Here is a 21,301-nt window from a genome sequence, read left to right on the forward strand (position 1 = left end):
ACTGTTCGCAGGAAACTAACGTCGTCCCAGTACTTCCTAGTTTGCTTGTAAGTAATGACTGTTGAAGCTGATAAGGAGCCCCCTATCCTTCCAACGGCCACATGTACACCTTATTTGACGAGAGCTAAAATACATGAATGGCGCCTCCCCAATTTAGAATAAGGCCTGATCAAATGTATTAAAGAAATTCTTGTTGACTTTGAAATGAGAACCATGCTGAAAATAATGAAGTATTAAAATACATACCTTATTGCATTACAAGTTTTATTCAAACAGAACTTCATGGTCAATGCAAATAATTCACACGTACTACATTCGCACTCTGCTTGGTGCTTGGTATCAATATTGGACAAAAGGGAAAAAAAAAAAAGACAAAAAAAGAATCGACGTTAACACGCTTTTGCTGATCTATATATAGATGAACAAGAAGCAGCATTACCATCGCTGCGTTTGTCCTCCATTCCTTTGTTAAACCTGTTACCTATCGATCTTAATACTTCTGCACTGCCTTCGGAGACGCCATGGCCAAATCTGTTGCTTTAGTCGCCGCTTTGGTGGCAATGGTTATGGCCGTCGAGTTTGCAAGCATTGCCGATGCAAAATATAACAGTTATCTGAGAGTGTATGAGGAGCCAGGGTGCGGCGGCCGTTCTGAGAAGTATGAGGCTTGTGGTTGTCACAATCTGGAGTACAATGGTGGGTACAAATACGATTATAATGAGAAGCATGATGCGGACTCGAGGATGATAGTGTACAAGGGCTATAACTGCGAAGGATATGGGCGTGCATTGCCTCAAGTCGATAGGAATCGCTGCTGGCCATTCCAATTCAAGAGTGTTTACATCAAGTGCTGATTTTCTGATGAACAGCGAGGCGCCCATTTAAGTATTACCATATCATCTTCATGATGATATTGCTTAATTAATAAACAAGGAGATCAAGTGGATGTCTTTCAATATGAGTCCCTTTGGCACTCCTACCGGACGCATGAGCTTGTGTTTAATTTGGTTAAGTGTATTTTATGTGTTGGGGAGAAGTATACGTACTTCTTGTCAACCATTGAAATAAATGTACTACTTATGATATGAATAAATTAAAATGGGTTGCCTTAACATATATATTATGGATTGTTTGATCATATTGTGTTCCTGATTGTTTCGTTGCTAGCCTTCACCGATTCAGGTCGGGAGTCTGTTTAATCTCAGATTAATTTGCATGGCACAAGATGACGTAATTAGTCATGCACTTAAATATGATTGGTCCCAATGAGATCATATATAATTTTCAGCAGTAATAGAGATCCAAACACTGTCGATCATATATCTAAGCTATAACTCATTTCTTAGCGATCTCTAGTACTGTGCTCAACTTTTAAGGAAAAAGTATCTACACAGGTAGACCAAATTCCAGAGGCAACGTTCCCAACTTGGGTAATTCCTCACATCATGTAAATGTGCATTCCTAGCCATCCACAAACTCCATATGATAATATGGAAGCTAATTCTCCAACAATGTATCAACCATCCCCGCTTGAAGCTCGTAGAGAACCACCACTTATACTCATCTACAAACGATCGATGGGGAGGTCTCTTATTACCGAACTTACTCGTCTATTTAAAGAAAAGAATACATGCTAGATTTAAAGTTTGCAAGCATATTCTTATTATTTGTCATATGATCAGTGGCTCCACTATCTAAAATCCCTCTTACCGCATCAGCATGAACAGCCAGAGACTGAGAAAGGAGTGTGGCGAATTACCTTTATTGTTTGGTTTTGGCTTAGCGTTAACTACTAGATTTGACTTCACCTCGTTCAAAAGTTTAGCCAGCTCTGCAATAACATTGCCCCTGCTCTCCTTATTTTCCTGGATGGTCCTCATGAAGTTTGATCTGTTTTTGTCCTTGCTGGTCTTCCATATATAGAGATTAGAACATCTTTCTTGTAACCTGACTCCTTACAATACGAGCAAATCACCTATGATTTACCTCTATAAGATGTGCTTCTGCTTTCTATGTGAAGAACTGTCTTCTCGACGGGATTATTTGATTTTGTGTGAAAAGCAAATTTGTTGGTTAGTGCTTGATCTTTAACTTTGAATTATGTGTCGTCTTTCATATATTTTCTACGAGTTTCTTCTCCGTGAATAATGGAGCACATGTCGTTAAGCGGGGAAGAGATACGTCATAAGGATCTGGCTGCGCACATTGTCGAACTCCTGTTTGAGTCTTGCTAGCAACTTGAATAGTATATCATCGTCAGCTCGTTACTTCAACATGTCCAGATCAGGAGTTAGAGGGATGTGTTGTGCCTGCTCGTCCCACATAGCCTTCAACTTGTTGAGATATAGATGAAAGGTTCTATATCTCTTACTCAGTTTGGATATATCGTGTTAAAGCTTATACACCCTTGCTAGGTTCTGACGCTCGCCGTAGACATTAGCCTGCGATTCCAGAACTCCTTAGCTGAGTCTAAGAACAGGAAGCCCTCGGCGATATTAGGATCCATGGAGTTTAGGAGCCAGGACATGACTATTCTGTCATTTGATTCCCAGTCATCGTATTTTGGATCTTCTTTTGCCAAAGCTTTGACTTTGTCGTTGATGTTGCGGAGCTTCGAGTTTATACAAAGGTATAGACTTGCAGATTTTTTCCGTACCACATAGTTCGCTCCGTTAAGTGGAGATATCGTGATTTTGACCACCGGATTAGACTCCTTCTATCACAGTCCTGATTTTTGGGCTGAGACTTATAACTGCTGAATGAGCGTACATACTTTCTATCATTCTTGCCGTCCTATTAATGTTGACAAGGATCCTTTACGCCGATCAAGTTATTTGTTGTTTTCTGTCTCAAGGTTCTGATACCATGTTAGGTTTCAGAGAAGCTTGCAAGTTGTAACTGACCACAGAGATGCCGGCTCATGACGACGAGCGATAGATGAGGGAAAGAGTGAGGTTGAGTAAGGCGCAAGATACATGCCAAGACACTAATGATAGCCTTGTATTTTGTATTCAATTGATATGACCCATATACATTTCTGTTGCATCATATTTGAGTACAGCTCGCACACAGCTATATCACACATGACGCAACAACAGAACTCTCTAGAAACTTTTGTATTGTCAACATTGACATGGACCTTTTATGTCGATTTGGTTATCGTTTTCTTCCCTCAAGGCTCTGATACTGTTTTAGGTTTCAACGAAGCTTGTAGTTGAAGCGCAATGATGCCTGCGCAAGACGACGAGAGATAGACGAGGGAAAGAGTGAGGTTGAGTAATGTGCAAGATACAAAGGAAGGCAATAATATTTGCCTCGTATTTTCTATTCAATTGGTATAAACCATATACATTCCTGTTATATTGCACTTGAGTACAACTCTCGCACAGCTATATCACACAATAATAGAACTCCTTAGATACTCTTGTATTTACTATTGCATCCTTTGCTGGTACAAATTGGTGCGTTTGCATATCGGCACAACAAGGTTCTCACATATGACAATTGCAAACATTGATAAAGTTGGCTGATCTCATTATCGCTAGGTGAAGGTCGAACTTTGCCAAAGACGATGGGGGCTAGAGGTGGGGAGCAATTGAAGATATGAAGCACATCTTAATCTTGCCCCAGCTGGCTTGAGGGGTTTGTCAATTGATAATGATTTATCTCAATACCGCAAGTCACAGACACATAAGTCAAAACACATATAAGTTCTGGGGTTGATTTTGAGAATGGTTGGCAGTTTCTTTTGTTGTACATATTACTATAGACTCATTTGAGTTGAATCCGAAGTTTGAATGCGCGTTTATGGTTTGATCTTAATTATGTTTCTTGTGATTATGATCCATTGTAATGCAAGAGGATGTTGTATGCCTCTATCTAAGAAACGCTATATATTGATCTCTTTAGTGAATATAAAGCGATTGAGTAAGTTAGTCCGTACCGAATTGTGCAGGCAAATTTTAAGCCTGATTTAAGGCTTGATCCTTGGTCCTGGTTTGGAGAGGCAGATTTTATTGTATAGTCCATCTAGAAATCGTAAAAGGTTGTACTGAAATTGGGCTTCATAGTTAAGCTCCAAGTGTGGAGGGCTTCAGTTCGTGAAGCACTATTGGATGGACATGGCAGATGCTTTCCTTGGGGATGTTTGTAGGTTGAGTAATAGTAGTTCAATCTTGTTGTATATCAGTCCCTCAGAAATGGCGAAGGATTCTGAAACGGCGTCATAACATTCTCAAGTGTAATAGTTTTGGATTATCTCCATTACGTCATAATAGGCGTTGTTTCAAGTTCAGGAACAGCAACCCGATAGTGAAACATTGAGCTTTTCCCTGGTCGATCGTCTTTCAATAAACACTAGTCTTTTTTGGGATAATCTTCATATGTAAGTCCTCTGTTATCTACGTGAAAGGGGAGTTTCTTTGTGACTTTACTTTGTTATTCTTATTCTTTGGTTCTTCCTGAAACCAACTCCCAGCAGTGGTGCATCGGAATAATGTAACGTCTTCTCCTACTCAGAAAATTACCCATGTCAGTGCATGCAAGGACAACCATGTTGATGCTTCCTTTTGTTGATGAGATCATATGAAAACTTTTTGACGCTAATGCTGTTGGCAGTGAGTAGTAAAGAATTTGTGAATCGTTTTTTGTGCGGAAATTAAGTACGTAGTAGAAGAAGGGGAATCTTTTTGTAATTTAAAAAAAGAAGTGTTTTCTTTTGTAGTCAATTCGCTTTTTTTATTTTCATTTTAATCTTATCAAAAAACTTGTTTTTTTACGTGAACGAGGGGTATTTTTGTCATTAACTATATTGACACACAAAATTTAATGCACCAGTGTAACCCATATAACCAATTTTTAAAAGTGAGTTGTCCGTGCCATTAGGTATAGACAACCCATGTATGCCATAAGAAAGGCAAAAACATTTTGATAATTATTCTAAAAAAGAATGTCCTATTTAATATCTTCGTTTGCTTCGACTATTGTCCTCACAAAAAGATTTGTTTTTTTCATTAACCAGACATATTTTGGTTATTAGCCACAAAAAAATTCTTACACCACTATGACATAACCAGGTTCGAGTGGGGTTAAAGGTGTGTACGCCACGGCTGAGACGAGCATCTCTGCCTGTTATTGAGCGTCAGTGATGTCATTGTTTTCCTCCCTAATGGAGCGGCGGCCGACCAACTTGAATTGTGTGCATAAGCAATAAAACTAACCGTAAAACTCAAAAAATGGTGGCATCCATAAATATATAAAGGCAACCCATCTTTATTGATTCCAGAACTAGTAGTAGACACACATTCTAAATCATATATATTAAACACGAGTTCGTGAGTACAGTAGAAAATGCGTGAACACAAGAACAAACGAAAGAGATCCACCTGATCTCCTTCTTTATTGAGCCATATCAACATCAAGATATAGCGGTGATTAAAGGGCGCCTCGCTCACCAGAACATCAACACTTGATGTAGGCACTCTCATATGTGAAGGCGCTGCAGTTTTTCGTATCAGCTTGAGGCAACACATGCCCATGCCCCGTGCAGTTACGGGCCTTGTACACTGTTATGTTCGAGTCCGGATCATGCTTCTCGTTATAATCGTACTTGTATCCGGCATTATACTTGAGGTTGTGACAGCCACAAGACTCATACTTCTCGGAACGGTTGCGGCACCCTGACGTCTCGTACACCCTCAGATTGCTTTTATGTTTTGCATCGGCAATGCTTGCGAACTCGACGGCCATAACCATTGCCACCAGAGCGGCGACTAAAGCAACAGATCTGGCCATGGCGATTCCCAAGGTTGAAGAACGAAGAAGTATTAAGATCGATCACGAGTGGAGGAGCAAGGCAACGATGGCGATACTGCTTTTGTTTACATATTTATAGATCTTAGGGATCAGCTACTACTTAATGGGGACTGTGGATTTTTATTTTTGGCTTTTGTCCGGTGGTGCCGAAACGCCAAAGCAGAGTTAGAGTGTTGTTCTTTCGAATCATTATTTTGCATTGACCACAACGTCCCTCTTACGTATGAAACTGTCGTGCATTATGATATATATTATGTCGTCATTTTCACTATGGTTCTCGTCTCGAAGTCATCAATTGCTTTAATACATTTCAAGAAGATATACTGTAAGTTAGGTAAGCGCGCCTTGTGTCCATCGATCCATTGATTTCAGCTACAGTAGACAAGGGTGTGTGTGGCCGTAGGGAGAAGGCCAGGGCCCGTTATTTCACCTTCGACGCTCCTTTCCCACAATAAAAAACAAGCAAGTACTGAACGACATTTCCTATGAGTGGGAAATTTTGCCAACCGGCCATATTTTGTTTAGTGTGCACTCATATCGGGGTTTGTTTTTCTTGCCCGACTTTTCCTACTGGGGCTTTGCCATAGGGCTGTTAATGACCAGACATTGAAAATATTTGATTATAAATCCAATTAATTTTTAGTTAGTATATTTTGTACAGAGAAAAATTCCCGTTATGAATCAGACTCAAGCTTGGTACCCAGCTTTGCTGAGGAGTCCAAACCGAATTAAGTATATTACTTTATATCTAACCAGTAACAAAAAATAATGCGACCAAATTACATGGCTGGATATAAATATATATATATATATGTGTGTGTGTTCGGTGCATGGCTGTAAAGTATTCAATTTTAAAATTTGAAGTCTTAGCTGAATTTGAATTTGGGATACATGGGATCTAACCAAATAACTGGTATATATGCTCCACTTATATCCCAATTTCAAAGATTCCAACTTCATGACCACGCGTTTGCCATATCTTTAAAGTCCAGGTGCTTCCTAATTGAAGCAAAATATTGCACCGACAATATATCCCTCACGCACCCGCAAAAAAAAAAATATTTTGCCTCCTAAACTGCAAATGGGTTTTCCAGTAAAAAAAAAAGGCATGGATGCGTATGTCAAACACGTGTAAGTGGAGGTTGATTTTGAAAATTGGCAGTTGCTGACGTCGAGTTCCTTTTGGCGTTGTACATAACATTGACTAATTAGATCGCGCCTTGAGTTTAATCTGAAGTCCGAACGCATGCTCATGGTTGGTCTTGATTCATTAATATTATACTTCATGTGGCTATGACCCATTCAAATGTTATATATGTCCATCTAACGTACCAGTTATGATTATATACCTTCCCTTTGATGTTGAACAGGAAGTAATTGACTGAATCTTGCAGCGGCCACGAGATTATATATGCAAGCGATACACATTGGGTATTGAACTTCTGATCTCCAATTTGAATTTCCACAACAGTCAATTTTTGTGGTGAGACAACATAAAGATAACAAGATAAGCTCGAGGTCTGTTCCTATGGGTGACTCTTCCTTTCTTTATATACTTTCTCATGTGGTTGACTTGGATGCATGTGAGGATCTGTCCTGCCCAAAAACATTTTATATATATATATATATCGACGCAGACATATCCATCATGATGAAGTACGTGGAATATTGGGAATTAGGGTCGTGCGGTTTACAAGGTTCAAGTTGAATGTGGTGCACCGATCCTCATAAGACATACTTCAGATCGTAAACTTTGCTGTAGCTTTGCATAAATTTCTTTCCTAGATTTTCTTAATTTGATCACAGCGACTTGAAGAAAAGCTGAGGACGGGTCATGAGGAGGAGATGTATATGTTAATTGAAGATAAAAAAAAAAGTATAGAAGATGCATAGATTTTATGAAATAAAAAAAATATTTTCAAATTGAACCTCATATAATTAGGAAACCGGATGAATCAGTCGATTCATGCCATTTGACTTAGTCTGAAAAATCCAAATGTCAGTTTAACTGACGAAAGAGGGATAATTTACTGGATATGATCCTTTTTATTTTCATTTATATATAATATAATACATTAAGTTAAAATATTGGTCTTAAAATCTTAAAATATGGATTTGATATATTTGATGAATACGTACTTGTTAGTGACGTTAATAATATGAAAATAAAAGAATTAAGTGGAATTTCATACGTGTTAAAAAAATGTTTTGATGGACTGGTAAAATCACGTCATGACATGATTGTTCCATCGGTCCACCTGCCCCGTGGTGTGTAGGATATGGTATTTCCATCAGCATCAGCTAGTGGAAAATGTGATTTAGCTAAATGTTTTGGTCAAAGGAACGAAACAACTGTTATATTATAAAAGAAAAAGGGATTCCTGTGTTCCTCCCTCCACCATCACTCATTCCTCAACTTATTTGTTTCGTTTCAAGATGCTTCAATTAGTGCGTGTAAAAAATAAGCCAATTTGGCAGCTTTAAGGGTGGCTCCTCGCAAAGGGGTCGGAATGACAAATCAAGTTCAACTATTTATCAAAACACAAGTTTTCGCAAAGTCATAATTAGACCATATATGGGGGATTTTTTAAGGCTAAGTTGATCTGAAGCGCAAAAGGAACGTCTTTGTATTGTGCGTGCTGCTGGAAAGTAATTTGAAATATGAATGGATCAGCATCAATATTCACCCACTTCTCTCTTTCTGTTTCTAGTAATTCACGTGTCATGCATGGCCCTAGCAGTATTTGTTAGGGCCGCGAAATAATATATGACGCTGAGAAAGCCTCTTCAGCTCTTCCGCTCAAAGTTTTACTCACATCCAAATAGCATCAGAGAAAGTTTTTAGCCGCTGATAAGTTCGGTGTCTTCTTCCTTAATGCAGAGTCAAATAACCAAAGGAATTGTACACATAAGCTATGCATGTAATATCCCTAAAGTGTTGGTGTAACGGCCAAGTTGGGGGTTGGTAGGCAGCTAGTCTTTGTTTTGATCTATAGTAACGTATACCTTCTGTGCTGCAAAAAAAAATGTACCAAATACAAATAGTGCGTCGTGGAACACTTACAACGAGACATCAAAAAGGAGCGTAAATCCGCATGGGATGATGGGAAGGAGGCACTTGGAAGATGGGAATAGCTTCTCTCAAACCTGAAAGCTACGCTTGGAACAATGAGAAACCCAAAATGGTATAACGCGCTAGTATTTAGAGGCAACCCATCTTTATTCATTCCATCGTAAGTAGGAGTAGATACATTCGTCCCTTGCAGACAAGAGCTATAGTAACTTCTTGACAAACAAAAGACACTACGTGAACTAAACAGGAACTCATGAGTCCAGTACCACAAGTGTCCAGGGGACCCATGAAATGCACACAAGAACAAATGAAAGAGACCCACTTGATCTCTTTCCTTATTGATCCATATCAACATCAAAGATATGGCATTAATTTAAAGGGCGCCTCGCTCACCAGAGAATCAACACTTGATGTAGACACTCTTGAATGGGAATGGCTTGCATTTGTTGCTATCAACTTGAGGCAGCGGGCGCCCGTATCCCTCGCAGTTATAGTTAAAGTACACTACCATCCTCGATTCCGGATCATGCTTCTCGTTGTAATCGTACTTGTATCCGCCATTGTACTTAAGGTTGTGGCAGCCACAAGCCTCATACTTCTCGGAACGATGGTGGCACCCCGGTGCCTCATACACCCTCAGGTAGCTGTTATATTTTGCATCGGCAAGGCCTGCAAACTCGACGGCCATAACCATTGCCACCAGAGCAGCGACTAGAGCTAATGATCTGGCCATGGCGGTAGCAAAGATTGAAGAACGAAGAAGTAATATGATTGGGTAAGTACGGAGAAGATCGAGAAGGGCTGAGGTGGTGATGCTAACGCTGCTGCTTGTTCATCTATTTATAGAGAGCGATCACCTAGTTGGTCAACGAGATTGAAGATGACTCTGTTTTATGCTTTGCCCAATTAAACTCGATGCGTAAAAAATACTTTACTTATAAATATATTGAGTGACAAGACAGTTTTGTATGACTATTTCATGCAACATATAAAATATTTTTTCGATGTGATCACACTCAAAATTTTAGTGGTAATAGAAATCACACCTAACCTAACCTCACCTAACCTTTTTGATATTGGCACCACACGCGTGAGTTTCCATCTTTAATTAATTAAAAAAGGCCTTCTCACAATTCAACCCAAGGTTTTCACTATGTATATAAGTAATTGGGGTATGTTCATGCAAGAGACAAAATTGGTTAGAGTACCCTCCACGTGAACAATTCTGTTTTGTTGATTAGTTTTTACTAGCCTTTTTTTAACTATTACACTCATATTTGACTGTATATATATCCAGGTTAGTAATTCTTTAGAAAAAACCTGGAAGTAACTTAACTGAATATGCTTTTCAATACTGCACAAAGAAATAACAACTTGGTGGTATTTGCAGAAATAGATATATCAATTTCTCTTGTTCTTCTTTATAGTGTAAATTTGCCATATTTCATTAGCTTAACGTGGCCTTGACAGAACTAAATTTATATGTGAACGTTTTTAGTGAAAAAAAAAAATGTTGCAGGCAGTCGTCAATTACTGCCTATTTCCTTATAATCAAAACTTACAATAAGTTAGGCAGGCGCACATAGTCTCTATTCCTCCCTTTCCACATACTTATGAACGTTATAAATTGTTTATCTCGGGTTGGATCCAGTACTGTTGACCAGATTGGACATATATGAATTTTTCTTAGTCTTATCCAGACTCAGACTGAAGTTTAGGTTTCAATTTCTAAAGTCGAATCCTGATCCAGCATGGTAAAATTCGAACCTTACAAAACCAGGTAAAAATCTGCAATTGGATCTCATATTCAAATTCAGCTAGAATTTTTTCATCCAAGCCTTGTGTCAATTAGTTTGAGTCCGATCAGGGCTTAGACCCGTTTTCTTTTACTCGTTCCAGCTAAATGTATGTGGTTTTCTATTGGTAACTGATCTTTCGGACCTGCTGACAAGCCAACTTCTACCTACAGTTGTCTCATATTCACAGGCTTATTCCGGACCTCTGAATGATATTGACACCATAGTTGAAGAAATTAAAATGCAACGTTAATAATCCATGAGACACATGCAAAGGACAACAAATAATGAACGTCGATGGATCGCGAAAGAATGTGAAAGGACTTTCATGTGACACCAAAGCAAAAAATAAATCATGTTGCTTTTCCGATCTTAGAGTACTCTTTTTTCCTACTTCTTTAGTAAAGATTTGGAGATTTTATTTCTCGAACAAAGGAGCATGGATCCAAGTCTCGAGATTGAATATTACTGTGTGGAAATACTTAAAGTCAGTCCGACGGCTCTCATCACCAAATACCTCACATCCAAAGCACAACGTGTCAACGTTTTTACCAAACCACTCAACAAAAACTGATCAATATCTCCATTTCCCAGGTAGACTTGGGCCTCATCCTTTCCTCGATCTGAAGGGAGTGCTAGAATTCAAAGCAAAGATAAGAAAGAAAAATACTGCAGCAAATACCAAAGCGTGATACTTTCAAAAACAGGCAGCTGATTCAAGACAAAGAATGATTTTAAATCTAGATATGTCCTAAAATTAACTAGAAAACAACTATGTTATTATATACTTGCCAATGGTATAAGTTTCTGTTTTCCTAGAAAACATTGGGAGGATATAAAGCCACCAGTTGGACACCTTCTGACAAAGTCATTGTATAATAGTTTGTGTGCGCAGCGAAGCGGTAGTTCACCAAACCACATCTGCCAGTAAATTAATGAAAAACTCAATCAAGTTATTTGCTTACCATACAATATTTAATTGTGATATATAACATTAAAAAAAAGATGGTTTCACTTTCACGAACGTGTGAAAAATATAACATATGTGAAAGTTGACTTTTATCAATGTTTGCAGATAAATGTTAGTAAGAATGAATTTTTATCGACGTCCATAAAAAGGTGTCAGTTAAAAGAATATTTGGTCAACGTGTAGAGCTATCGTATTTTGAAGTTACACCTTTACTGACTCTAAAGCCGACATCGGTAAAAAAAAAAAAAGGTTCAACCTTTATGGACGCATTACAGTTTTCGGGTTTAGGGTTCACCAAACCAAATTAAAAAAAAAAAAAGCCAAAAAAAACTTTTCTCAGCTTTTACTTGCCTTTTTCTCGCCTAAATATATTCTTACCTTCAAACTAAGATATTAGATATTAATGAGGATGAAAAAGGTAAGGATGTAATTTTTTGTAGCTAATGAAGATTCATTTGTTTTTCCAGTAAATAGATGTTTACTGCAAGTCTACATTTACAGTTTTTATAAAAAAAAATGAAGAAAAAATATATAAAATATAATATCTTTTCTATAATTACAGGTAGGACGATCTGGTAATTTATGCACATGTTTGCTCTTGACATGTTTTACTTAACATAACGTGCAACAAAAGGGACGACCCTTGTGTTGCAACATGCATGATAAAGCTTGGTGCTTCTTTCCATTGACAGCAGCGCCACGCGGTGGACGTATTTACACTCAAATCAGTCATACAAAAATGTTCGGTGCTATTATTAATTTATTATTATTTTGTTTCTTAAAATTCATTCTTGGCACATTCATCCATGATTTAATAATTCATTTACAAATCCACGACTGAAATTTGCCATTTCTTATTCATTCTAGGCTCTGACTTCTTATGCCTCAGGGTGTCGACTAAAATATATAATTCTTCGCGGACCATTTCAATGAAGCCCAAAGTCCTTGCGTAAGGGTTTACGTTATAGCATACTCAACTAGCATGGGAAACATTTTTTAATGTTTTTTCTTTATTTATTTTGAATATTTTTTATTAATAAATTATTTTTCATAAATAAGCTTGATGACTTTTATACTGGAATTTAAAGAAGTATTTATCTTATCCCAGTTTTTGTCTTCTCGAGTCTTTAGATCTCCGTGTATATGGTAGACATGTCTGTGTATAATTATGATGCAAAATTATGGGTTTTATTTTGCCCCGTCTCGAGTAGTTTGATATCTGCATGGGGCTATAAACTGTTCACCGGATCTTCGACGCTTGCGATATCCGCGGGTCTATTTTAGATACCTTTGAAGGATGACAATGGCAGAGAGACCCAAGTTTAGTTTTAATTGACTGAATCAAAGTCTGCCTTACGACAATAAAATCAGATCGGGCCTGACTCGGTCGTATTCCTGCTTTTCTTCTTAGAAGAAACGCGAGACCACTTCTAACGCATTATAAGCTGTAGATGGCCTTTAGCTTCTTTTCTTGTAGATTTAATATAAATGTGTCCATAAACTCGAGATTCAAATCGGATGCACTCATACCAAAAGTTAAGCGCGCAATATTTTTTCTTTTTTTCTTTTTTTTTACTTTCAAAAGTTGAGGCGATTTTGTCATAAATTTGCCTATACGCTAAGCCTTATTATCTTTTTTAAAGGCAAACTTTAGCGCTTATAAGCGTACGTCCATCGTAGAAGTGGTTGATGGATGTCGCAAATCACTTTTCAGAGTGTGTGTGCACTGTGCAGTACATATTATCCTGCCCACCGCTCACCCATATATATATTTATGATCCCAAGAGCAATGGATTATCGTTAATTATCATTCTTGGCTTGGAATGACTGCAAACTGAAAACCAAGATGGACTCATTCCAAAACATGGAGCGGCTTAGAAAACCATGCTTTTCCCCGATGAATTAATTATTTAATTGTGAAGACCAAGTATGACGAATATTGTCTTCAACCCCCCAAGCAACATTCTGACGAAGAGAGAGGGAGGTTCGCATTGTGGGTTTGGTTTTATCTGTTAGTCTCTTGAAATCTCAAGGGCCCCTTAACGTAAAGGAATTTCATCCCATTGCACCTTGTCATTGCATTTATTTATAAGGCCATCACCAAAACCATGGCAGAAAAGATTAAGGGAATCCTAACAAACAAAGTTGATTGGTCGAGATCAGGGGACTTTCTTGCCCGGGAGATGGATTCAAGATCAATTCCTCGTTGAGACATATGAAACTAACATTAGATGAATTTGAGATGATGCCGGGGCTAGCTGTTTATCCTTTGAAGCGGGTCGTTTTTCCTTTTAAATTCAAAGTGGGAGAATTGTTTTGAAATTGTAAAAATTTACTGCGATGGAACCTGGATTCTTCGATCGCAATATTTGGGTTTGCCAATTTTCAGAGGTAAAATGTTACCTGTTTACTGCAGCAATTTGGTAGATAAGCTGGATGCTACACTAGCACAAGGAAAAGTAAAATGTTTTCACTTGTAGGGGAATTATATTTGATTAAACTTGTAATCCCACCAGTTGATCAGATATTGGGTGATGATGGCCTTTACAATCCCTTCGGCTACCCTCAAGAAAATCAATAGAATATGCAATATTTTTTTATGGGAAGACGATGAAAATCATAGACATTATATCATGTTGTGGCATGGTCAAAGTTGTGCTTGCCAGTTAATGAGGGGTGTAGGTCTGAAGGACCTTTTCTGGCTCGACAAAGCCTGCACAGTTTTAGAGTCACACTCTCGTCATGTACTTGGGCAGCTTTGTGCAGAAGCAAATCTCACTTCTCCTGTAGGTGGAAGTGGATTTAGTGGGCATGGCAGGAGATCAGTCATGAAGTCAGGTGGCATACGGGTGATGGTAAATTGATTAAATTCTTTGTTGAAAACTGGGGCTGGGGTTCATTAATTTGGAGGGCCACCGTAAATTTATTGGTAAACCAACAATCAAAGGTTGCTATCAAATGCCCGGGGAGTCAAATCAGTGTGGACCAAGCACGTTGTCAACAGACTGATTTTGGATCAGTCGGTGGAGTGGCCGACTGATAACTTCTTAAATGCAGAGTGGCTGAATCTCTGAAGATATTTCTGGAACCCAATTCAATATTAAGATGTTGGCTCCCTCTGCTTTACCGGAGTAAACCCTGAAATAGTGATGGAAGAGGAAATTTTAGGTTGTCAACTTCTTTGCTTTCCTTTGATGATTTCGTCTCTTTGGAGACATAGGAATGTTGATTTCCATGGGAAGAAACGTTGTGCTGTGACTGGTTTACAGATGGTTTTTTTGGGGAGCAAATCCGGAATTATGTTGTGACTGCGTCCTAGATCTAGCTCTAAGTTCAGAGTTGAGATTTCTTCGTGGCTCAATCTTGGGTTCAGGGCGGACCTGTGACCTTCGTTCCAACCATGCGTGGGAGATTTTGATACAATATAATTGTGTCTGACGAAAGAATGTGCAGAAGGTGGCTGTATGGCGTGCAGGAAAGGCTTGCCTTTTACTTCGACATTTGTTGGTGTTCAACTGAACCATGCTCCTTGAGCAAGAGTTCCCCAACTCATTATATGACAATATTAATATTAGTAAAAGGATTTCAGGAGGAGGATGAGAAGGCAGGACTTATACAAAAGGCTATACGATTTTCCTCTTCTATGACCAATTAAAAGGTAAGTATATATCCGGGTATGATTTTCCCTTTTTTTTAACAAGCATCGTGAACTACTAGACTGATGTTTCAATTGTCATTAACTCAACATATTTAGATCTGAGTTGTCTTTTGAATTTTGACAATATACATAAAATAAAAGTATGTTCATAATTTAAATAAACTTTCTTACCAATTATATCACCTTTGTTAAAGGTATATGTTTGACAGTGTCTAGAAAAAATTATACATAATTAAGTATGTTTGCTTTCAAATTATAAGATTATCTAAAATTAAATATTCAAATATTTTCGATAAAGATCTAACCAAACAAAATTAAAACTTATTAAATTAGGATAGTCTAAACATCCTAAAATAGGTCAAGATAATCTACTCAGCTAGAAGAAATGCTCAAAATAATTAACACATATATTACATGCCATAATATAAGTAGATGTACACCCTAAGGAAGGGGGAATTTTTTGGAAGAATAACAGCGCACGCAAACCATATATATGTGAAAAGGAGGATATTTTGGTAATTATTTAAAAATGTCTCTTTTAATTTTTTCTTATTTTTTGATTTTCTTTTTGTTTAAAAAAAATTGTTTTATTAATGAAGGTATTTTTATCACTAACCATACCAAGTCACAAGAATTTCGTGCACTAATACAACACACATAACAAGCTTCGAAGCTAACAGGAACCATTAAAAAACAAAGAAAAGCTATTTAATATTACGAAATCATCTCAATTATACCAGAAGTAGGCTTATCACCCGACGATTTACCACGTCTTTTTTCATTTTTTTCGCTGCAAGCAAGCAGGGGAAGGCCCCATTATTTATTGATTCACTTAGCTCGTTGAATTCACAATAGACGCACGAAAAAGCACCATATGCAACCGACAAATGTAATACACGAGAAACAGAAGAAGGAGACGCACTTCTCCTTCTTTATTTAGCCATGACCATATCAAGGCCTTTATTCGCACTGTGCCCAGTAAGGCACCCGAAGGATTGACCAGGCGATCAACATTTGATGTGGACGCTCTTGAAGGGGAACGGCCTGCAGTGATTCTTGTCCTCATGAGGCAACACAAACCCAACTCCATGGCAGTTGGGATGCTTGTACACTGTCATCTTTGAGTGCTCGTCATGCTTCTCGTTGTAATCATACTTGAACCCGCCACTGTACTTGAGGTTGTGGCAGCCGCAGCTGTTGTACAACTCGGAGCGATGGCGGCACCCTGCCTCCTCATACACCCTCAGGTAGCTCTTGTACTTTGCATCCGCAATGCTCGCAAATTCAACTACCATAAGCATTCCCACCAGGACTGCGATCAGACCCAAAGATCTCGCCATGCCTGGTTGATGGTGGAAGATCGAAGAAACTAGCTAAATTGCTTGAGATAAAGGAGTATCTCTCTAGCTGGGTGTTGATGGCAATCGATGGTACCTACGACCTTCTTCTTCATCTATTTATACAGCGAGTTCATTACTTAGTCAAATGATACCAGATAGTGGTTGGAACGTCTAAAGCTTATACAGCAACGGTGCTAGTGGCGTGAATCGTCATGCAATAAAACAACATTTCATTTATTATTATTTTTATTTTCGACGAGTAGGCCAGTTCACAACATGTTCAAACTTCAAAGATAGCTGGTTACGGCGTGCTCCCCTGCACAGTCTTAAAAAAATAAAAGGCCAAGTATACTCCTAACCCACTTATATTAAGTTTTGACCCATTAAGGCACACAATAACTCGCCATTCTTGGATTTCAGCACTGCTCGTCAATAAGTTGTGACGTGTAGGAAGAATGTCCTTTCTTTGACTTTCAAAATGTTTACTACCTGTTTTACCCTTGTAGAAAAAAAATTCTTCTTTATGGACATGGGTATTTTGGTCATTCCATAAAGTGTGCAATTTTTTGATGCACCTCACGGTGGATATAACCAGCCAGCTTTAGTAAGAAGTTGGGAGATCGGTACCTCGTTCGCCTTCCTTCATTTTTCCTACAAGATTCTGTCAATCAGAGTCTTAGGTAACAAGAAAAGATAAAACACAAACCCGATCATAATGTGCCATGCGGAAACAACCACTAAACGAGCTAGAGAGATCGCCTTTTCTCAAGATTCACAAATTCATGGCTCAGATCTTTTCCAATTAGACCGTCCAAAAGAAACTTATAATCACGCATAACTCGATGGAATCTTATAGACAGCAATCAGAAGAACTTGATAGAAAGATCACCTTAGAAAGCAAGAATAAAGGGACGGTGAAAAAGAAGACTCGAGAATGCAAGGATCGAGGGAGAGCGATCACCCTAGAATGCAAGAATCGAAGGAAGGACGGTGAAAAAGAAGACTGAGAATGCAAGAATCGAGGGAGAGCGAAAGAGGAGAGCACCTGCTGAAGAAAAAAGAACTGAAAGCTACCTGTGGCCGCCATCCTCCCCATTTCTGGCGAAAAGCAAAAATCTGTTCAAAGATAGAACTAAAAAGACGAGAAGTTAGCTCGGTTTTCAGAATTTTGATTCGTGGGAAACAAAGACAGGGAATAGTTTAAAAATCTATCAAAAAATCACTCAAAGATCAAAAATTATGAAATTTGTGGGGTAATTTTCACAAAAGAAACTTGAGACCAAGAACCAAACCCAAATTTAATTTTATCCTACAAACAAAAAGTCATAAACGACTTTTATAGTTTTGACAAGTTTGATTAAAAGGACCTGTTTTTGTAAAGAGTTAATACCAAAAGAAATTGTCGTTTGAATCTACAAAAATAAAGGATTTCAAAAAACTAAAAATCAGAAAATTTTTGAATTTTTTTTGGTACTAGAGAATAGTGGTTCTCGAATACAACTTTTCCGTAAGAAACTAAGATCCTAAAAAACAGTAAAAATCATGAAAACATCAGAAAGCAATAATAATATGCAAGTTGGTAAGATCACAAATATTTATACTCTATTATGCTTGCAATCAAGGTCAAGTCCTCAAGTACACATGGTCATAGTTAGCCAACCTGTGACTCAGACTCGGATCTGCAGATGATCGAGTCACTAGGTCAGTGAGTTGGCTCGACAACTCGGTCGACTTTTAAAATAATCATATTGTACACCATTGCAGCTGAATTGAATCAAGACCAAGTTAGGACCGAATCAGGTGCAAGTCAGGCCAACTTTGACTCGTGGCTGGATTTTTTAACGATATGAACTGACTCGGGTGATTTCCCAGCCAACCAACAAGTTTGCCAACTATGCACATGACAAAAATGATTAGAAATACAAATGTAAAGTAGTGAAGAAATCAAACTATGTTCTTCCAAGACATATACCTGTCTCTTCATTGCCCATCAATGAGAAGATCAAGGCAGGAGGAGGTTCTCTCGCTAATCAATGAGAAGATCAAGGCAGCAACCAACTCAGCACAAATATAATTGATTCCCTTTATCCAAGAGAGAATCATGGAAACAAACGTTGTAATCCTAATGACTCTCTATGTATAAATACTGCAGCTAGAGAAAGGAATAAAAGTATGAAAAACAAAACAAGCTCTTTGTTCGTGGATGTAAGTCATCATTAGACCTGAACCACGTTAAAATTGTGTCTTCTTCCTCTTTATTTTCCTTTTTAGCACTTCTCCCAAGAATCTCCTCACGGTCTGCATGTCCTCAATGTCTAACAGTTGTGAAATCAGATAAATATTTTCCTTTTGTCTCTGATTTCACAAATGTTTTACTTAGAGTTGTGAAATCAGATAAAATAGTAGATCTTTGTTTTAGCAAGTGAAAAAAAATTAAGTTGTCAAATCTTTATCATTCAAATCTTTATGTTAACGATTAACAATGAAAGGGACTTTACTCTAATGGTTTTTCTTCACTAAAGCAAAAAGAATATAATATAAATATCAAACTGATTATCACGGTCTACTATTTTATCATCGTCCACAAAATATACAGTACTTGAAGTGATTGCGATCACATCACTATGCAAAACAAATGTACAATTAAGAATATTTTCTAGTTCATTAATGCTTATTTAATTACTTTACAAATAAAACAGGGATCTTTAAATTCAAATATCAATTTTACAATTTATATTTATAGAACATAAATATTTAAGTTTTTTGTGCGCCGAAAGAAGAGATGTTCGTTTCATAAAAGTTTGTTATTTGTTAAAAAGATTCACCAGAACACAGCCTCCTTATTAAGCCCAACAGTAACTGGGACCAAAGCCAAGAACACGGAAAGGGCTATAGGTTCATCTTTGTCGTTCTAAAAGAGGATTCATTCTTTTAGAATCTAATTAGCTTTACAAAAAAATAAAGCAAAGGAACGCTCTTCTCCACACCCGTGAGACCAGACATGACACATGCAACTGCTCTATATATATATGTGTGTGTGGAAGTTACACCTAATTGGCTATTTATAGATGTATAGCAGCAGGTTGCCTTGCTCCGTCTTCCGTCTGGTGCACACAGTTTGACCCGAGATTTCTTACAATGGATCGAATGATCATCTACCTTTCTGGGAAGAGGATTCCGATTAAACTCAATGGTATTCTAGCCTCCAGTGTTCAATCACCCGATTCGAATTTAGGCTCAATCACATATCAAACTTCGATCGCTAGTTAAATTATCAATGAAAAAACATAGAAAATATGGTACAACCCACAATATATACAAGAAATCAGTTTTTATTAATACCATAACTGTAGGTAATAGATTTATTTCCATGAAACGTAGTAGACATGCAGATAGTATGCATCTGCGCAACACATACAAAGACACTTAAAGCTCGAAATGTAATTTGCGAGTTCCACGAGTCCCGTAGAGGGCTCAAGGGACTCATGAACTGCGCACACGCGACCAAGCAACAAACGAAGGAGACCCACTTGGTCTCTTTCTTTATTTAATTAGCCATATACATGACCAGGCGATCAACATTTGATGTAGACGCTCTTGAAGGGGAACGGCCTGCAGTGATCTTTGTCCTCATGAGGCAACACAAACCCATTTCCATGGCAGTTGGGATTCTTGTAGACTATCATCGTTGAGTCTTCGTCATGCTTCTCGTTGAAATCATACTTGAATCCGCCATTGTACTTGAGGTTGTGGCAGCCGCAGCTGTTGTACTTCTCGGAGCGATGGCGGCACCCTGGCTCCTCATACACCCTCAGGTAGCTCTTGTACTTTGCATCCGCAATGCTCGCAAATTCAACTACCATAAGCATTGTCACCAGGGCTGCGATCAAACCAAAAGATCTCGCCATGCCTGGTTGATGGTGGAAGATCGAAGAAACCAGCTAGCTAGCTAGCTTGAGATGAAGGTGTAGCTCGCTAGCTGGGTGTTGATGGCAATCGATGGTATCTATGAGCTTCTTCTTCATCTATTTATACAGCGAGAGGGTTGATCATGTTTCATCACTTAGTCAATCGATACCAGATAGTGGTTGGAATGTCTAAAGCATATGCGGCAACGATGCTAGCGGCGTGAATAGTCATGCAATAAAACAACACTTCATTTATGGCCAGTTCACAACATGTTCAACGAGAGCTGGTTACGTGCGCACCCTGCACAGTCTTAAAGAAAAGGCCAACTGTAGCTTACTTATATTAGATTGTAGTCTTCTTTTAAGGGTATAAGGCTATGTCATGTGAATGTAACCTCGTTCCAATGAAAAGGCCAACTGTACTCTTAGAGCCTACTTTTGAGGGTACTTGGCATGCATAAGAGGCTATGCCATGTGCATATAGCCACGTTCCATGTTCAAAACTTGTGGCAATTTATGCAAGTGCGCATAATAATTTGTCATTCTTGGCTTTCAGCACTGCTGGTCAATAAGTTGTGATGTGTCGGAAGGAATGTCCTTTCTTTACTTCCTGTTTTACCTTGGTAGAAAGAGATGTCCTTTTTTATGAACATGGGTATTTTGATCGGGAGTGTAATTTTTTTTGTCTACCACACGGTGCATATAACTAACTTTACTACCTGTAGGAGATTGGTACCTCATT

General features: G+C 38.2%; 5 protein-coding genes across 5 annotated transcripts; 1 reads left to right on the forward strand and 4 right to left on the reverse strand.

Annotated features, from left to right (window-relative positions):
* Positions 1–521: 521 nt before the first annotated feature.
* On the forward strand, positions 522–854 carry LOC116260676 (antimicrobial peptide 1-like). Its single transcript, XM_031639113.1, has one exon. The coding sequence runs from the start codon at positions 522–524 to the stop codon at positions 852–854; it is 333 nt and encodes a 110-aa protein (XP_031494973.1).
* Positions 855–5,460: 4,606 nt separating this feature from the next.
* On the reverse strand, positions 5,461–5,793 carry LOC116260677 (antimicrobial peptide 1-like). The gene has a single exon (XM_031639114.1). The coding sequence runs from the start codon at positions 5,791–5,793 to the stop codon at positions 5,461–5,463; it is 333 nt and encodes a 110-aa protein (XP_031494974.1).
* Positions 5,794–9,287: 3,494 nt separating this feature from the next.
* On the reverse strand, positions 9,288–9,620 carry LOC116260678 (antimicrobial peptide 1-like). Its single transcript, XM_031639115.1, has one exon. It carries the CDS (start codon positions 9,618–9,620, stop codon positions 9,288–9,290), a length of 333 nt encoding a protein of 110 aa, XP_031494975.1.
* Positions 9,621–16,318: 6,698 nt separating this feature from the next.
* Positions 16,319–16,651, reverse strand: LOC116260679 (antimicrobial peptide 1-like). The gene has a single exon (XM_031639117.1). The coding sequence runs from the start codon at positions 16,649–16,651 to the stop codon at positions 16,319–16,321; it is 333 nt and encodes a 110-aa protein (XP_031494977.1).
* A 3,575-nt stretch (positions 16,652–20,226) lies between these two features.
* On the reverse strand, positions 20,227–20,559 carry LOC116260680 (antimicrobial peptide 1-like). The gene has a single exon (XM_031639118.1). The coding sequence runs from the start codon at positions 20,557–20,559 to the stop codon at positions 20,227–20,229; it is 333 nt and encodes a 110-aa protein (XP_031494978.1).
* Between the last annotated feature and the right edge of the window lie 742 nt (positions 20,560–21,301).

The sequence above is a fragment of the Nymphaea colorata genome, chromosome 9 (assembly GCF_008831285.2).
Source record: "Nymphaea colorata isolate Beijing-Zhang1983 chromosome 9, ASM883128v2, whole genome shotgun sequence".
In the NCBI taxonomy this organism is placed as follows: domain Eukaryota; kingdom Viridiplantae; phylum Streptophyta; class Magnoliopsida; order Nymphaeales; family Nymphaeaceae; genus Nymphaea; species Nymphaea colorata.

Bases quoted from the DNA above. Each gene is read 5' to 3' on its own strand.
- LOC116260676 (XM_031639113.1), top strand. From the start codon at position 522: ATGGCCAAATCTGTTGCTTTAGTCGCCGCTTTGGTGGCAATGGTTATG.
- LOC116260677 (XM_031639114.1), bottom strand. From the start codon at position 5,793: ATGGCCAGATCTGTTGCTTTAGTCGCCGCTCTGGTGGCAATGGTTATG.
- LOC116260678 (XM_031639115.1), bottom strand. From the start codon at position 9,620: ATGGCCAGATCATTAGCTCTAGTCGCTGCTCTGGTGGCAATGGTTATG.
- LOC116260679 (XM_031639117.1), bottom strand. From the start codon at position 16,651: ATGGCGAGATCTTTGGGTCTGATCGCAGTCCTGGTGGGAATGCTTATG.
- LOC116260680 (XM_031639118.1), bottom strand. From the start codon at position 20,559: ATGGCGAGATCTTTTGGTTTGATCGCAGCCCTGGTGACAATGCTTATG.